Source organism: Lathamus discolor, chromosome 13 (assembly GCF_037157495.1).
Source record: "Lathamus discolor isolate bLatDis1 chromosome 13, bLatDis1.hap1, whole genome shotgun sequence".
Classification (NCBI taxonomy): Eukaryota; Metazoa; Chordata; class Aves; order Psittaciformes; family Psittacidae; genus Lathamus; species Lathamus discolor.
Genome location: NC_088896.1, coordinates 1,877,495 through 1,895,770, shown reverse-complemented (window position 1 = coordinate 1,895,770; position 18,276 = coordinate 1,877,495). Strand labels below are relative to the sequence as shown.

At 47.0% G+C, this 18,276-nt stretch overlaps 1 protein-coding gene across 5 annotated transcripts in view; it reads left to right on the top strand.

Moving 5' to 3' along the window:
• Positions 1-18,276, top strand: part of DNAH9 (dynein axonemal heavy chain 9) — a 145,493-nt gene that overhangs the window by 63,533 nt on the left and 63,684 nt on the right. For all 5 annotated transcript variants that reach the window (XM_065693329.1, XM_065693328.1, XM_065693330.1 and 2 more), the window contains 4 exons: positions 8,586-8,774; positions 10,018-10,253; positions 12,814-12,936; positions 14,912-15,116. In XM_065693329.1, coding sequence (XP_065549401.1) covers positions 8,586-8,774; positions 10,018-10,253; positions 12,814-12,936; positions 14,912-15,116 — 753 coding nt within the window. The remainder of the gene's footprint in view (positions 1-8,585; positions 8,775-10,017; positions 10,254-12,813; positions 12,937-14,911; positions 15,117-18,276) is intronic.

The following is an 18,276-nucleotide window of genomic DNA, read 5'->3' as shown; positions in this document are numbered from 1 at the left end:
TTATATGTAAAGTATCTGTTTGTACCTATCCCAGTGCAGATAAAGAAAAACAGCAGAGCAGCGAATCCTTTTGCTTGGGATATGGAGAGTTGTGCTGTTCTCTATCTCCTACCCTCAAACCTTTTAATGTGACCTTCAGCTTTAGCTGGGATTTTCAGAGCTGTCCAGATTTCAGGTGGGTTTTCATGGGCGTGTTGTGGGGCATCAAAGTGCTCCAGGAACTTCTCTGTTCACCCATTACATGCTTAGGTACTGGGGAACTACTAAAAAAAACGTTTTGTCTTGAATTTCTACTTGCTTCCTTTGAAAACAAATGCAGCCAGGGCTGTGATAGACTCAGATGTAAGGGGTCAAAGACAAATAGCAGGTAAGTCCCCTCCTGTTCTAATGCAGATCTCTTATGCAACCACTGAAGAGGTTTGATGCTTTCATGTTCTTCAGGTTGAGTCTTACTGGATGCTTCCCAAACCTTTAATTAAGACAGGAAAGTATCTTTTCCATTTGGAAGAGCTGTTTCTGGGCAGATTTTGCAGGATGAGTTATTTCCCTGTGTTTTTCCACAGCCTAAAACCATCCCGTTTAGCATGGGATGTGAAGGTAGATTGTGTCTCACTTAGGAGTGAGTAAACACTAAAGAGAAGAAGAAAATGTTTCATGGAAAAGAAACATGGAAATGGTGGTTTCAGTTCTTTTCATGTAAGTATATGTGTGTATAGAAGTGTGTGCTTTGCACTGAATAGTGCTTAATTTCACATCGATTAGTACCACTGTAACAAACAGAACGCGTTTTCTTAACAGTGCCTGCTTAGCATGTGAATGCTTGGCTTAAAACATGAGTCTTCAGTCAGGTTCAGAGAGCTGGGCTGGGGCAGCCTGGAGAAGGGAAGGCTCCTGAAGGGGAGACCTGAGAGCAGCTCCAGTGCCTAAAGGGGCTGCAGGAAACCTGGAGAGGGGCTTGGGACAAGGGCCTGTAGGGACAGGCCAAGGGGAATGGCTTGAACCTGCCCGAGGGGAGACTGAGATGAGCTCTTAGGCAGAAGCTCTTCCCTGTGAGGGTGCTGAGGCGCTGGCACAGGGTGCCCAGAGAAGCTGTGGCTGCCCCATCCCTGGCAGTGCTCAAGGCCAGGTTGGACACAGGGGCTTGGAGCAAGCTGCTCCAGTGGAAGGGGTCCCTGCCCGGGGCAGGGGTTGGAGCTGGATGAGCTTTGAGGTCCCTTCAACACAAACCAGTCTTTGAGTCTATGATAAAGAAAAGTTGTGGAATTTGGATTGTTTTTTTTTTGGGGGGGGGCTTAGCTCTGTTAACGAAATTGTCCTTGTAAAAGAAAATGGATATTTTATCGAGAGTCACTTGTGATGTCCGTTTGTACATGATTTTTTAAATGTAATCATTTCCTTTAAAAGAAAGATTTTTGGATTCTGAAATCAAGCTAAAACACAGGAATGAAGTTTGGAAAAACATCCTTTGGTTGCAGTTGAGGTTGGGTTGGTGTGTGGGTTAATCTGTGGTCCGATAGCACTGAATGTGTGTCCCAGGCTGCATCATCTCAGTGAATCAACAAGGATATATCTGCTTTTAAGCATGTTGTCGTGGTTTAAACCCAACCACAAACCTCGTCCACTCACTCCCCCCTTCTTGCCCTCCCCCTGCTTCTGGAGGGACGGAGAGGAGAATCAAAAAGAATGCAACTCCCACGGGTTGAGATAAGAACAGTTTAGTAACTAAGGTATAACATAGATCACTACTGCTACCACCAATAATAATAATGATAAAGGAAATAACAAGAGGAAAGAATACAACACCTCAACACCAGCTGACCAATAACTCGCCCCCACTCCCCCCAGCCGAGCACCGACCAATACCTTGTCCAACCCTGTCGACCCAACCCTTCCGGGTCACTCCAAGTTACATCCTGGGCATGACGTGCTGTGGTATGGAATACCTCTTTGGCTAGTTTGGGTCAGGTGTCCTGTCTCTACTTCCTCCCGGCCTCCCCTCCTCCCTGGCAGAGCATGAGGCTCAGAAAGTCCTTGGCCAGACCAAACATTCGAGCAGCAACTGAAAACATCGGCGTTATCACCACTGTTCCAAGGCCAAAAGATCAAAACACAGCACTGTACTAGCTCCTAAGAAGGAGAAGAATGACTGCTGCTGCTCAACCCAGGACACATGTTATCTCCCTCATTAACTGGGACAGGGTCAGGGTCATCCCCTGCTGTACTTGCTCATGTGCTTCACTGGTGCTGAACTATATCCTCAACTGTAAAATACCTCAGTGTGTTTTCCACTTGTTTAGGCACGGTCTTGATTTATTCTGTATAGCAGTTCAGCTGCCTTGGCTTCAAAGCCTCACAGTTCCTTTCCTCTTGAAATGCCTTGGATGCACAAGGTAACCAGTTTTGGAAAGAAACCTTTCGCTGTCCTGGCTTCAGGAGAACAACAGCAGCAACCTTTGAACTCTTGAAGCCATGAAAGCCTTTAGAAGTTGCTTGTGTTCAAATGGCTTTGGTGTTGCATGAATAAGAGAAGCCCTGTGTGGCTCTGCCCGGACATCAGTGGGTGATGTTCGCCGCTGCCAGAGTTATTGCAGTCTTTTGTAGATACTTAGGATGTTTCAGTGAGTGGGTTACAAGTCTCTCATCGAAGCAAGCTGAAAACAGTAAAAGGAAACTGGAGCATGCATTAAGGTGCAGCCTGATCTGGGCATCAAGAGAACTGTGTGGAGGAGGTGGTTTGATGTTTTGGGGCAGAAGAAGGGCATCACTGGACTTTTGACTTCGATTACATTGCTATTCTTCAGCAGCAGGTTGTTGGGGTTTATAAGCATTTTCATTTAGATGGAATTTGGGCATCTGCTCAAGTATGGGACATTGCCATAGTGGGGACCATGATCAGTCATGTCCTTCTGTGCTCCCAAAGGTGGTGTCCATGGATGCTGGGAGGCAGTTTTGCTCTGCGTTTGAAAGTGTGGAGAGCTTCCCCACATAGCATCTGCCTGTGCATACAGACGAGACAGGGTGAGCATTGTTCTCTCCATAGTTTGCAAATAGTGTTGTCTTCTGTCCCCCAGATGCTGCCAGGATGTACTCTTCCCCAGGCTGAAACACAGAATCATAGAATCATACAATAGTTAGGGTCAGAAAGGACCTTACGATCATCTAGAACACCCTTTGCTTTCACCATTAGAGATAAAGCAGGTGGAAGCAAATCTTCCTGCAGCTAGGATCACACAAAACTGAAACGTCATACAGCTGGTGTAGTCTTTGCAGTGGTGAGGAAGATGCGTGCTGGGCAATGCCCTGGGGTCAGCTGGAAAAAAGCAGTGTGGGTTTTGCTGATCTCTAGCTGGTAAACATCATCTGCTGGGTAAAGCGTTCAGCCTGATAGTCATAAACACTGATAACAGATAAGAGGCTGAGAGCTCTGGGATGCCAGTGTCAAGGCAGAGAAGGATGGTGTGGGATTGTTTGTGTTCTGGTTTTATCTATGGCTTGCTGAGAGATGAGGATATGAACAAACACACAAAGCGCTACTGGGTCTCCTGTTGTTCTGAACAATGTACAGTCTAAAAAAGGAGCGTGATAGCAAACAAGGGTAGGAAGCCAGGTATCATCTGCCCTGTTGAGTGTCTGCTGCTGCCACATGTCTAAATGCAAGGATTTGGAATGAGAGCTGTGTGCTGTTTAGAGCTCTCGTAATGCTGCAGATAGGCTCAAAACCTCACTTTCTGTTGCTCCCTCAGTCCCAGCCCCCTTAACCCTTCCCAACTGTTCCAGAAAAACACTGGTGAAGGTGGGAAGACGTAGCAGCCCCATTTGGTACTGCATGAGCAACCCAACCAATGCTTCCCGTAGAGACCTCCATTGCTCTTGTCTTGGGACTGGAGTGTAGGTGGAGGAACTTCACCTGCAGCTTCCAGCCTGAGGCTTGGAGCTGTGCTTGGTTTGCTGGAGGGGATTTTCATCTCTTGCTGCCACAGTGAGGGCTTTAACTTCCCTCTTGCACGGAACTTTTTGCAACACAACTAGAAACACATTGCACAGACACAACCGCATCAAGCTCAGGACCTGCAGGCAGCATTAGCCCCTGCTGGGCAAAGTCATCCAGACTAAACCCGGAAACTCTTGTGTCTCATTTCTTATGGGAGATGAGCATGGGCTTTTGGCTCAGACTCTTGCCTGGAGCTGAAATCTCTGAATGAATACTCCCTGGGCTCCTTTTTGAAGCTTTAGCGGGGGAGAACATGGCTTTCCCAGCAAAGAGAGAAAAGTAACTCTGGATTCTCAGCACACAGCAATGCACAATTGCCAGGGGTCTCTGTTTACTGTGGATCATATGGAAAACAGTGGAAATTATTAGGATCAGGGATGATTTGAAAGTCTGGGTAAGGCCAGGGTTATTTCTGGTGGTGGAAGCTTGTTGGGAGAGGAGGAGAAGCACTTTGACCCTGGAAAATCAGCTGTCTCTGCCTGTGGCCGGGATGTGAGCTGCAGCATTTGTATTGTGGGTTAACAGAGAATCTGTTCACTTGGAATGGACATCCAAGACATCCAAGAAGTCACCTATGTGACTGCGGGCAAAAATAATTCCCAGTCTTGGAAATAAAGACGTTTGAGGCTGTATGAAGAACACACCTAACTGAGCACAGGTAGTGTTGCTTTGGTTTAAAAACTGAATCAAGGGGATGAAGACAAGTTGAACCTTAGAGTACCCTCCTTTTAGTTCGGCATCTCGTGAACTTAGATGACTTAAGGAAGATGCTCTAGGACCCAAGGGACAGGAACCAGGGAATACCAAGGGGTTTGTGCACCAGAGGATGGCTGCTGGGTGGTGTTCATGAGTGGATATGTGCTAATGCAGCAGATGAAATACCATGATGACAAACGCAAAGTAATGCTTGCAGGGCAAGTGAGCTGTAATCGTGCATTTACATTGATAGGTTCTAATTGCACTATTGTCACTCACAGAAGAATTCTTGGAGTCGTTGCAGAGAAACAGCAGCGTAGCACTGGAGGAAGGAAGGCAAACTGAGTATTAGCAATTGGTAGGAAAAAATCAGGAAGCAGAAGTTAAATGATCATTGATTCGGATCTATCGTGCTCATCTATCAGCAGTTTTCATGCTGAACCCAGTCATCTTACCCCAAGTCAGAAGGCTGTGGGCGACCTAGAGAAGCTACCACAAAGTATATAATCACTTTCTGACGTGAAGAGGGGAAATGAATTAGAACTCTTCAGTTTGGAAAAGAGACGGTGTCCAGGGGATGGATGTGACAGAAGCCTGTACAATCAGGACTGGTTTGCTAAATAAAAAGGATTCCAATGACTTCTATAGGACCTGAGGTGGAAAGATGGAGGAAGTGGACCTCTGTGCGCTCTGTTGCTGGAGCTGAGATGAAGGATAGCTTAGGTATAATCCTTCAGAGTAATTGCTAACTTAAAAGTAGTGCTTTGCTTTTTCAGCAAGTAGGATCATGTGAAGAACAGATATGGGGCCTCAGACCAGGGTCTGCCCAGCTTCAGCTGGACTGCAGCAAATGCCCAGGACAGAGGAGGAGCAGGGCAGGTACACTCCATGCTGCCTGATCCCTGATATTTTCTAGCCTTCATATGCTCCACTTTAAAGAATGTGGGTATCGATAAGATGGAACTATAAGAATGAGAACATAAAACTAAGAATTCCCACAGATAAAGAGAAGAATGACAGTAGTTGAAGTAACTGGATGGTTTGGGTAAGGGAAACACAGGAATAGAATGAAATTTGGTAATACAAGATGCAGACGTGTACCTATGGATTTATGACAGATTGATTGCCTCTAAACCAGGAGCACATTGGGAGCAACCAGTGAGGCCCACTTGAATCTGTTCAGGCTGTACCCTAGGGAGAGCTCTGAGGTTGAATATGGCAAAGAAGACCCCGCAGCCTCTCTGCTCCTGGAAGGAAGCAGGCTGAGAGAAGCCTGGTTCACTGTTTTCACTGGACCAAAGGGGCAGATTTGACAAGGCGGAAAGGCCACCAGAGGTGTTTTAGGAGGTGTCTGTTAGTCCTGGTGTTCATCAGAATAATCACAGCAAGCTGGATGAGCTGGTGTGTAAACAGGTCACACAGTTTCTCAGTAATACCAGTGATGGAGGCTGCCTATAAAGCATTGTAAAAATGATTCGGAGTGGTGGAGGCGTGAAATGCAGGGCAGATAAATGTAAAGTAATGTCTATTGGAAAAATCAGGTTTCACTTTTCATGCCCTGTAAGGTGATGCTGAATTATCATTCAGGAATGAAATGATGCAGTTAAGAGTTCTGTGAATATGAGCTCTGTGCTCCCAGAGGCAAGAAATCCCAAACCCAGGCCAAAATGGAATGTTAGGGCTTATTAGGAAGAAAGAACAAACCAGAGGAGAATCACAACCTCACAGTATAAATACATTCTAGATAAATCTTGCTGTACTTCTGCCAGCTTCCCTGTACCTCAAAGGGTCTGGTAGAATGGGAAATGGTGCAGGGAAGGCAACAATAAAAAGAAACCGGATAATAAAGATTGCATCATTCAGTAAAGAATTGCAAGGAAATGGATTGCAAGGACAATCAAAAGGCTGGTTCTGTGTGAGGAATTGTTGAATAGGCTAAAGCTGTTCAGCCTCAAAAGGAGACAGCAGAGGGGGTATCAAGGGCTTGAGATCATAAGTGGTACAGAGCAGGTGACGTGAAGATGGTTCTTCACTGTTTTTCCACTGTGTGAATGGGTTTTAGCAATTGAAAAGTTCAGGCAGCACATCAAAGGATGTACTTTTTTAACAGAAAGCATTGCTAATCTGCCTATCTCCTGCCCACAGGATGCTGGAGATGCCAAAAGGTTGGTTCGTATCCGTGGCAGCTGAGACTCAGTCATGAAGGAAAAAATCAGCACTGGCTATTAAGCACAAAGATATAAACTCTGTTCCAGAAGGTCCTTAACTCGCCAGTTGTGGGAAGGTGGGAGATTGTCATGAGCTGTTATTACCACAAGCTCATTTGTATGGTCTTCCCAAGTCAGCTGCTAAGGGCTGCTGTCAGGAGACAAGATGCCAGAGGAGGTGGAGCTTAGGTCTGGCCTGGTAGAGCTGTTCCTGTGATTATGGATTTTGGAAGGGGAGAAAATTAACTTCTTTTGGTTAGCCAAGCAGAGCACATTGCCTGGAAAATGATGGCTGTTTATAAAACCTGGAGGTACACAAGAGGCTGAGAGGCGAGCTTTTCCCAAGGAACAAGGGATGGGACAAGAGGAACCGGCCTCAAGCTGCCCCAGGGCAGGTTTAGATGGAGCTGAGGAACAATTCCTGCCCCAGAGGGTGCTCAGGCATTGGAACAGGCTGCCCAGGGCAGGGCTGCAGGCACCGGCCCTGCAAGTGCTCACACACCGTGGAGATGAGGCCTCAGTGCCGTGGGGCAGGGGTGGCCTTGGCAGGGCTGGGGAGCGGTTGGACTGGATGAGGTTAAAGGGCTTTTCCAACCTGGGTGATTCTGTGATTCTCTTGGAGTTGGAGGAGTCTTTGCAGGAGAACCGATGGTGTAAACTGGCCAGAAGTAAATTTGTGTTGGAAACCAGAGGGTGGCCGTTAACCCTCTGCAGCAAGATTCTGATAGAAACAGGACTTGGTTAACTTTAAACATGTGATGGTGGAATTCAGGATGGATCTGAAGGTGGTGCCTTCCCATCCTTGGGACCGGAGTTCTGCATGTCAGCTTAACGTGGCAAAATAACCCACTTTAGGGGAATTAGTTATGTGAGGTATTCATGAGCCTCATCACAGAGGCTTGTGTTAGAGATGGTCCTGTTTAACATCTAACAGTGACCTGGAAGGAAACAGTATAGTATGAGCCACATTCGTAGCAACCCCTATCTAGGGAGGTTTGCAGAAGAGAAGGATGTAAAGGAATTTTTAATAAAGCTGAAGGATGCATTCCAGACAGATTTCCAAGCTGTGGTTCTCAGTTAGACCTCAGACTTTCTCCTTAAGTGAGTGTCTGTGCATGCAGAGATCTCTCACCTTACCAGGAGGTGCTGTACCCTCTTTAAAGCTGGGGTAAAGCTCACTTGGGCTGTTTGTGCTCTGGATGCTCATGAAAAATGTCTTTGAGGAGATGTTTTCTGGTCAGAGCCTTAAGGAAAATCCCAGTGTTGACCCAAGGGGATTGTGATCAAAATCCCATCTGCCTGGGGGAGTAATAAATTGCATGCAATAGCTGAAGGTTGTGGCTGCTGGAGAGGAGTGCACCATGTGAGAGGGTGCAATGGGGTGTGAAGCTGTGGAAGTGGGGCCGCCTCAGAAATCCTCATCTTTATGTGAATTCCTGCTGCGGAAGTGATGGATCCTCCCTTGATGGTTTTAGGGGAGTCCTGGAGCAGAGAGCTGAGATTTGACTGCAGTCTTTCACTGAATAGGAGGGGAGGAGGAAAGGGGGGTTAGCATGGAATATTTCCCATCCCCAGGTTTTAAACTTTAGCAAGTGATGATTAACAACAGGAACAAGGTCTGGACATGGCCAGATCCTGAGGTGTTTCTTACAGAACCACTGTAGTGATCAATTTGGCTTGGGAAATTGTAGGTTGGGGGACTTGCCTCTGAGGACGTGAGATGGGCTGAAGCTGTGAAGGACTTCAAACAGCAACACAGCACATTGTGTGGAGACGTCTTGCTGATCACAGCCTTTGTCTCCTACCTGGGCTACTTCACCAAGAAATACCGACAGGACCTCCTGGATGGGATCTGGAAGCCGTATTTGCACCAGCTGGAGGTAAGACAAGACCTGATTCCTCTGAAAAGCTGTCCTTACCAGAATTAACATAAATTCTGATGCCCACAGGGGATCCCCCAAGTGAGGGGGTCCTCAAATGAGGGGCATCCCTGTGCCCCCACCAAGTTGGATTGAGGAGCAGGATGTAGCCACACTTGATTTACTCTTCTCTGGGGAAGACATGGTGTCCTTGCTCCAGGTAAGTGACCCAGTTCCTCTATGCAGAGGAAGATCTCCAATGCAGCAAACCAAGCGTGGAGGTAGTGTGGAGAAGGAATTGCATGGAGCAGGCTGAACTCACCACCAGGTCTCCAGTAGGCTTGGAAAGCCTCCGGAAGGGTCTTCATGCTGGACACAAGCTCTGTTCATGCTGGCCATACCTCTCAGCTGTTTTTACCCATGCCTTAGGACCAGATGGAGACTCTCATGCTTCAAACTTGTTTAATATTTCACTGATCTTTAATGGGTCCTCCATGCATTGTAAAGGCAAGTGCTTGGTCTCCTGCAGGATTGAGCTTTTGCACATCAGTACAGTCACTGTTATAAATCCTGGTGCAATGCCAAGAAGCTTGTAAATAAGCTTGCAACGGGGCAGTGATGCCCTGATCAAATTGGTGAGAAAACCAGCAAGTTCCTTAGAATGACAGAGGAAAAACTACCTTTCGTAGCTCTTAAAACCAAGCCAAAATTTAGGTTTGTAGCAAAAATTTAGTTAAGAAAAGTAATATTGGTTCAAAACCATGACCTGACTCTGGGCTTAGAAATTTCAAGGAGGTGCCTGTAATTCTAATGCAAAATTAAGGCCCATTCTGCTCAGATAAGTGGCACGGAGAACGTTCTGATTGTCACACCCACAAATGGCCTCCCATGTCAGAGGGGCGTTTCTGGACCTGCTGATGCTGTTTTGCATCAGGCTTACGAGGGTGTTCGTTATGTTCATGATGAGGAGCTCTCTTCCAAGAGAGCTGGTACCAGCAGGTCTGAGCCCACCTGGCTGGGCTGCGGTCCTTCGAGTGCATAGTGCTGTGCAGGCAGAAGTCTTTGGGTTGCTTGCATAGTATGGGTTTATTCACAACAGAATTGGAAAACATAGAATACTACATCAAAAGTATCCTCTAGAATGGGAGGCCACTGGTAAGTTTATGACTTATATCTGGGAATACTATCCTTGCTCAGCTCTGTTGCAGGTCACACTGGCCACTTGTTGCCAACACACAAGGAAACATTTCTCCTTTCCTCGCAGGTGCCAATCCCTGTGACTCCATCCCTCGATCCTCTGACCATGCTGGCCGATGATGCTGATGTGGCAGCCTGGCAGAACGAGGGCCTGCCGGCTGATCGGATGTCCACTGAGAACGCCACCATCCTCAGCAACTGCGAGCGCTGGCCCCTCATGGTGGACCCCCAGCTGCAGGGTATCAAATGGATCAAAACCAAGTATGGAGAAGACCTCCGCGTGATCCGGATTGGGCAGAAGGGGTAAACATCAGCCTTCTCGCATAATAGTGCCCGTTATTGGTTATCTGCCTACTTGATGAACAGTGTATATTTAACTGCAAACATCTGAGCCAGCTACATTGAAGAAGACCCTCACATGTATTTGTGCATTAACTGCTTATTCATTAGCCAAATGATAGAGATTTTTCATTAAATAGAGGTTCTGTTTAGTGCTTGGCTCACTTACCATGGAAACTCTTCTGAAACTGAGAATGGAGAGAGCCATTCTCAGCTGGAGGCTGAGCTACACATAGGACTGTGGCATCCTCCATTGGGCTCATCTTCTAGAATCATAGAATAGTTTGGGTTGGAGAGGACCTTGCTTACCTAGTCCTTTCATTGATTCCTAGACTCAAAGACTGGTTTGTGTTGGAAGGGACCTTAAAGCTCCCCTAGTTCCAACACCCTGCCATGGGCAGGGGCACCTTCCACTGGAGCAGCTTGCTCCAAGCCCCTGTGTCCAACCTGGCCTTGAGCACTGCCAGGGATGGGGCAGCCACAGCTTCTCTGGGCACCCTGTGCCAGTGCCTCAGCACCCTCACAGGGAAGAGCTTCTGCCTTATACCTAACCTAAACCTCTCGTGTTTCAGTTTGAACCCATCACCCCTTGTCCTATCACTGCAGTCCCTGATGAAGGTCCCTCTCCAGCATCCTTGTAGGCCCCTTATGTGTTGTGTCCTGAGTCAGTTTCACCGGGAGGGTGAGTAGGGCTTTTTACTTAAAGAAGAGACTGGGCCAGGCCGTGGAGGGCAAAGCTGCCATGAGGGTCACCATGCCCTGAAGACCAGCTGGGTGAACCCTGCTCCCATGCTGGCAGCAGCTAGGAGGTTCTTATTGCAGCACCCTTACATTGTTCTGGTTAAATCTTCTATGGGAAGGCTTTTCCCTCCTGGCTCTTATCAGCAGACTGGTCTTCTGCTGTCTCAGTTTGCACCTATTTCTACCCACTATGGAGGAGTCCCATCTGGGATGCAAAAGGCTCAGAGTCAAATCTCTGCCTGAGTAGGAGCTCTGAGATGATTTCTTTTAATAAAGAGCAAAGCATTGGCAACAGGCGAGAGGGACCCAAGCTTAGTGCTTGCATGTAGATTTGGAGATGTTTTGGGGTTGCCCAGGTTGTTTTGCTGGTGTCTCCTTTCATCATAGAAAATAACAAGAAGTTATTTTATATATATATATATATATATATATATATATATATAAACTAGGTTTGATCTTATATGGGATGAAAATACAGCTCAATTCTCATTAGAGCACATTTCTGTTTCCTGGCCAACCTGGTCACCACGCCTTGCATTTATCCAGAGCAGTCCATAGCAAGGTAAGGATCCCAGAGGAGGCACCTTAATACAGACCTCCAAGATGGAACAGGAGGAACAGACCCTGTAATATCAATGTGCTGCCGTTACAGCTTGGTGGACAAACACAGCATCTCTTTTTCCCCTCTCTTGCCAGCCACACACCAGGCCAGCAGGTACTTAAGGGAGGAGTTTTGTGTGTTGCTCTGATGTCTCAGGGCCTCTGCTCCATTACAGTAAATGAGTGCTTCAACATCTGCCAAATAGTGCTGCTTTGCTTTCGAATGCTTTATGAAGTTTAAACCCACCCCTTTCTCTCCTTCAGGAAAAGGCCATTGAGGAGCTTTGGGGTCAGTTGCTGTCATTCTCTTTATTTCTGTGTATAAAATCTTTCTGGACTCGGAAAAGTAGGAACTGCTGATCAAGGATGGGCCTTGCATTATGCCAACATATTCCTTTAAAGGCTGCTTTAAAGGTCACTGTGAACTTCTTGTCTTTGATTTTTCTGTCACCTCTTGAGGTCCCAAACTCTCTAGCTTAGGTGAAGAACCTAAATTTAGCCAGTAGAGTTAGCTGGACCCATTCAGTGCAGCAGTGATGGTGTATCGGCAGCTGGAGCATCCTCACCTCCTGCCCAGGACCCTTCTCTCCTTTTTGCAGAGAAGGAAATTGTGTGAAGCGCAGAGCAGTCCTGAAGGAGAGAGCACAAGCACCTGACCCTGCTCTTCCTGGTACAAAACATCCCAATGCAGGGCATCTTCCAATTCCCAGTCAGGCACTGGGCAAAGGGGTCCAATTCCCTCATGAGGAACGAAGCTGTACTAAATGTGACCCTAAACCCTGGGCAAAATGGAGCTGAAACTTCTCTTCATCCTTGTTCTTGTGCAAGATGAACTGCACCAGTGGGTTCAGGGGAGCAGAGTATTTGTCAGTAACAGCTTCAAGTTGTCCTATCCTTGTTTTCTGATGGCCAGGGTCTTTTCCCAGGAAAGAAGAAACAGTTCTTATTGCTTGCCCTTTGGAGGTCTGAGACCTAATTCTCTTTGGACAGCCAAGACTCTGCCATGCCACTTTTTGCTCCATACATTGAAACCATCTTCACCTTTGTTCTGTCTTGCAACTGCTGGCACATGCACATAGCTGCCATTGCAGTGTGGAGCATCCTCTGTCCCCCTGACATCCTCCTTGCTGCAAAGTGTCGCATCCCGCTTTGCTGCAGTGGGTACCAGTGCTGTTTCCCACAGGTATTTGGACACGCTGGAACAAGCCCTGGCTGCAGGAGAGCTGGTTTTGATTGAAAACCTGGAGGAATTCGTGGATCCAGTTTTGGGGCCGTTACTGGGGCGAGAAACAATCAAGAAAGGAAGGTGAGCTTCGGGGTGGTTTAATGGTGTGTATGAATGGGCTCTTTATGCTGTTGTGCTTTCTCTACCTGACCTCAGATTGTGGGTGTTCATACACAGCAGCACTAACATCCTGCCTTCCGAAGGGAGGGCCTTTTAAATCAGGCAGTCGCAGGTAATTCAGCCATAGGAAATAAACCTCCATATTCCATTTTGTTGGACAGTGTCATTCAAACCTCATGGAAAAGAGAGGCCTGTAATTCTGCTTTGGTACAGTGACCTTGGGGTCTGTATTTGCCTCTCCTGCCATTGAATTATTACCAGATTAGCTGTTACTGTTGTGAAGAAAAAGTAACCTTGGATTTTAGCAACCACTGCACCTACTTAGGAATACAGCGACAGGGTTAAGCATCAGGAATATATAAGTGCTTGTAATGAGGTCACATTCTTCATGGCAGATGCTGGTCAGCCTTCAGCCCAGAGAGCAGCAAGAAGGACTTCAGTTTTCCCTTCTTTCTGTCTGTAAAGTAACGGAAGCATGTTTTATAGTGTATGCTTCAATAATGGGAACAAGTTAAACCGTGTGCTCAGCGCTGAAGGTGGTTCAGGGGCTGTTTTGATGTTGTTTTGCTGGCTTTCACAGAGTGGAGTCTGCCTTTAGAAGGATGTGCATCCTTTGGGGTGCTGGAAGTCTCTGCCATGGACAGCTCTGTTGCTCACAGGAGCCTGGCATTGGCTGAGCTCTATGCCTGCTGCAGTAAAGAATGAAAAGCTGCTAAGCTCTGCTTTTTACATTGCTTAAGTTCTTTGAGGAGTATTTCCCTACTGGCCTAAAATATCCCGGGATGATGTGAACTGCTGGGAAAGGCAAATCGTGGAAAGCCCGCACGGTGAAACATCGTGAGGAGCAGGGCTGATTGTGGGGTCAGCTGTGGGAGGGCTCGTTTCAGAGGTAGTGATGGGCCTAGTGAAGGGGATTGAAATGTTTGAAAGTGGAGATGGGGCTACAGCAGAGGTGGTGGGACTCCTGAGCCCCCTACAGGGAAAGCTCGGTTGTCCCCTTTGGGGGCTGGATGTCCCTGCCCTCGGAACTCCCTGTGAGATCGCGTCTTTCATAAGAAGATGGAAAACAAGTCTGAAATAAGAAGTCATTGGGGTTTGTGATTGCCAGGACATGAGCCTGGGAGCCACAGAACCCCCCATACAGACACTGGTAGACCCACAGCAAGAGGGTTTTCTGAAGTCGGGGTTCTCAGCATTATTTCTGGGTGATTTCTCTCTGCCTCAGTTTCACAGCTGTAAAAGCAGAGGTAGCCAAGAGGACACCAAGGGAGCTAACTGAGAAGTGTATTCAAATTCCCATCATAGGCCAGCTGCATCCCTGAAAGCATTTCCAGTTGCTCTTTTCCCCTGGTTCCCATGGGCTTTGTTAAATTTGGGTTCAGAGGATGTTGATTCCTGTGGCCTCCGTAAGTTCTAGGCCTGATGTCAGCAATGCAGAGCAGGAGAAGGCTGGGTTTTCCTGGGTGAGGTTACCTTCCAAGAATGGCAAACAGCCACTACCTCATCTGGCTTCATTGCTCAAGCTCAATGTGACCACAGAGTTGGCCTGATCTGAGCCAGCAGACTGGCCAGTTTTAGCTGTGGCTACTTAAAATCTCAGTGCTGAGAGGCTTTTCCTCCATGGAGCTCCAGCTTTAAGTAGAATGCAGTGTCTCTAAAGCAAGGAGGGTTCATGGTTGCCCTGGCCATCCCAGTGCTGGAAACTGAACCTTCTCTAACACAATCCAGAATTCAGGGGCAACTCTCTGGGGGTTTTATTCTGACTCGGAAGTGATTCAGGTGTACGTGACTTTAAATACTTTCTGCTTTCAGAGTGATTTCTGTGTGAAGAGTGCAAAATCCCATGTTGGTAGATGCCATTGACCAGTACCACTATTTCTTTTTGGGTGAGATGTCCTGGAAGAGACATGCGCTCCTTCTTGTGCTCTAATTGCAGGTACATTAAGATTGGGGACAAGGAGTGTGACTTGAACCCTGCTTTCCGCCTCATCCTCCACACAAAGCTGGCAAACCCCCATTTCCAACCCGAGCTGCAGGCACAGTGCACCCTCATCAACTTCACTGTCACACGGGATGGGTTGGAGGACCAGCTACTTGCAGCAGTGGTCAACATGGAGAGGCCTGACTTGGAAGAGCTTAAGGTCAGTGGCTGGGATTTGACACTTGGAGCAAGTATAAGTAATAATCATGGTAACAGCATTAATAGTAATAATTCATAACCATTATTACTGTAATGGAATAACATTTTATGTGCAAGGCTGCAGAGGTGGCTCTGCTCACTGTAACATCAGGAGGTTTCCCTTGAATGGCAAGCACTGAAGAGTCTTTTTCTTTCCTCTTTTTTTTCCTTGGTATTTTGGGAACACATAAACTGCAACTCCAAGTTTTTTCCTCCAAAAATTTGGGTACAAATCTCTTTCTCTTCCTCCTCTTCCCAGAAGTGCAAACTGAGTTTCTCCATTTATCAGGTTTTTCTGGACTTTACAGATTCCATTTTGTAGGTAGGATTCAGCTCCCTTCATTTGAGGCATTAGGGGTACAGGATTCCCACTGTAAGTACTGTGAAGCTGGTAATGAATTGTTTCTGTTCTGATTCTTCCTCCCCCTTATTTGTAACAGGCCAAAATGTTCTCCCTCCCTCCCTTAATAAGTATGGCTTCAGTTTCAAGAGGATTTTTCAAGGAAAATCCTTTGTTCCAGTGGCACATTTCACAATGAAATTAATATGTCTCGTACTAAATATTTACTGAGATTGGGAATACATTTACTGCACATGTTCAGTCAGGCCAGGCCAGTTCTGTAATAATCTTTTCATTTAATGAGGTTTTAAAGCATTTTAGCTCTGCAGCCTTAATGATGCATTTAGTTTTAACCAGGCTCCTGTGTTAATGAGCCAAAAGAGGGCATCAAAAATACATCATGAGCTGGTTTAATGTGTGAGCCCTGGGTCTGGGCTGGCTCTGCGAGAGACCCACAGCCTCTTGGCCAGGCGCCCCTCGTGCAGGCTGGGCACTGGGTTGCAAATGGAACTGGGGGTGGCTACGATTAGCACAGCGGTGGCATTAAGTGCTGGGATGTTAAGGACCATTCCTCCTCGCCTCAGCAGCATTGCAGTTAATGGCTGCTGTTGGGATAAGAAAGACAAATTCACTGTCATGTGCAGTCAACAACATAGCCAGGCTCTGAGAAGTGGTAACTCACATTCAGCAGCGCTTCCCTCCTGTGCTCTGAAAGAGCTGTTAGAAAATAGTGACAGTGATGGGAGTTAGGGATCACGTCTTCTGAAGTCCCTACTTCTTCAGGGCATGTGTGCTGTGGAAGAAGGAGCTAGGGAAATGTGTTCCCAGATGAGCTATGCCACTGGCGTGAGGGATATGGCGCTGAGGTCTTTAGAAAGCACTAAGGAGATACAGAGCGGTGTGGGATGTGATTTCCTCTTCCTTTAAGAATATTTAAGCTCTTTTTCTCTATATCACCAAAGCATGATAATACCAGAGCTCACTATCTCTGCCTCTCATCTACTTCTCTTCTGCTACAGTCCTGCTGCCCCTGCAGGTATCAAGGAGGAGAAACCCAGACTGGTATTCCAGATGTGCTGCTGGATGGGGAACAGTATCCAAAAGATCTCTTTCCTGCTGGGATACAAGCAGGGATTTGTCCCTTCAGACACAGGGAGGGGGGCTGGCAGTGGCTGAGCCCTGTAGTGGCTGCTGGCCAGGGCTCAATACTTTCTTCTACCTCCAGTCTATTTACTGATGTGAAAAAGCCACTGGACTGTTGTCTCATAGATCCTTGAAGATACACATTTGAATCACTGGATTCCCGAAAGGAAAGGACACTTTCCTGGGTGTGTTTTAATCCATTCTTTCTACCCTGGGACAAAAAGGACGTGTGGTGTCTGAGAAAGGTTTAGGGCTCTGGCTCATGGGCAGATGGAGGTGACTCCTACAGTACTGCACTATAGTTACTGAGCTCAAAATCTTGTCATAGGGAAAGAAGGAACACACGTAATACGAGGAGCCCAGAAATTATTGTTAATAACCTAATCAAAATTCATCAAACAGCTATTATTAATCCAATGATGATAACACTAACATTGTGTTTAAAATGCTTTCTCAACACAGTCTGTTTCCATAATCCTTTTCTTCATTGATTCCCCATTATTCAGTCTTTCTGTTCTTTCTTGCCTTTGAAGCTGCCTTTATCTGATTGACAGGATTGCACTCCTCTTATGACGGGTGTTCAGAGTCTGAGACCACATTTGCACTCTACCATATTTTGCTTGTACAGACAGATCAATCTGTCCAGAATAACTACTTGCTCTGACTCTAAATTAAAGCCAGGCTAACCCAGCAGTGACCTGGCTGTGAGGCAGTCACAGCTAGGGGAAGCTGAAACCAGTTTAGGTCAAGACAAGCGAAGCCAGCTCCTGAGACCTCCCCTCTCAGGTCACTACAAGCCCTCTGGCCTTTAAGTAGTCTCATCTGCAGCTCCCTTTTGGAAGGATGACGTGGTCCATGTGCTGGTGGTGCTGCCCATGGTCCATGTGGTCTTACCGGGATGGGTTTCAAGTATCTTCCACCTTCCCCTGACTTCAGTGTTTGGACTGAAATGTCTCAAGTTCTGCTTGCTTGACATTCATTCTCTGTTTCGTGCTGAGAACAGCCATAGGAAGACTCTTATGGCAGCTGTGTCATGGTGAATAAGCCATGACTTAGGGTTCTGCCTCCCTGGTTCATTAGGAGAAGCATGTGAAAGTCCCTGCACATTTAGACTGTCATGGCCAATGCTGAGCTCCTTTTTCAGGAAACAAATTGCTCTGCAGGAATGGACTCAAAGTACAGGGGTTATTTCCCCCCCCACTCTGGTTTGTGGTGTTAAAACAATACAAGAAACCCACCAGAAGCAGCAAGGAGAGGAAGTACTGCTGAGCTGGGAAGGGGTTGGCCATGAGCCGTTCCCTCTGGCCTGTAGCTCTGGTGAGCTGTTTTTCCCAATGGAATGACATTTTGAAGGGTCCCAGAGTAACCTGTTTCCCAGAAGTAGCCCTGTTATAGATCAACTGTGAAATAACAGATCATGAGCTCCACTGCAGAAGTAAGAGCTGATGACCTTGCTACTGCTGAAAACAGCAGCATGGATGTGGGCTGTTGTGGGGAATCCAGCACTGTGTGCACTTCGGAGGGCTCATTTCTGCATGGTGATTGCAAGCTATTGGAGCAAAAATCACACACGTCCTCGTGAATAACTTCAGGGTTTGCAGTCCATGGGCTGGAATCATAGCTTGCAAAATGTCAGTTT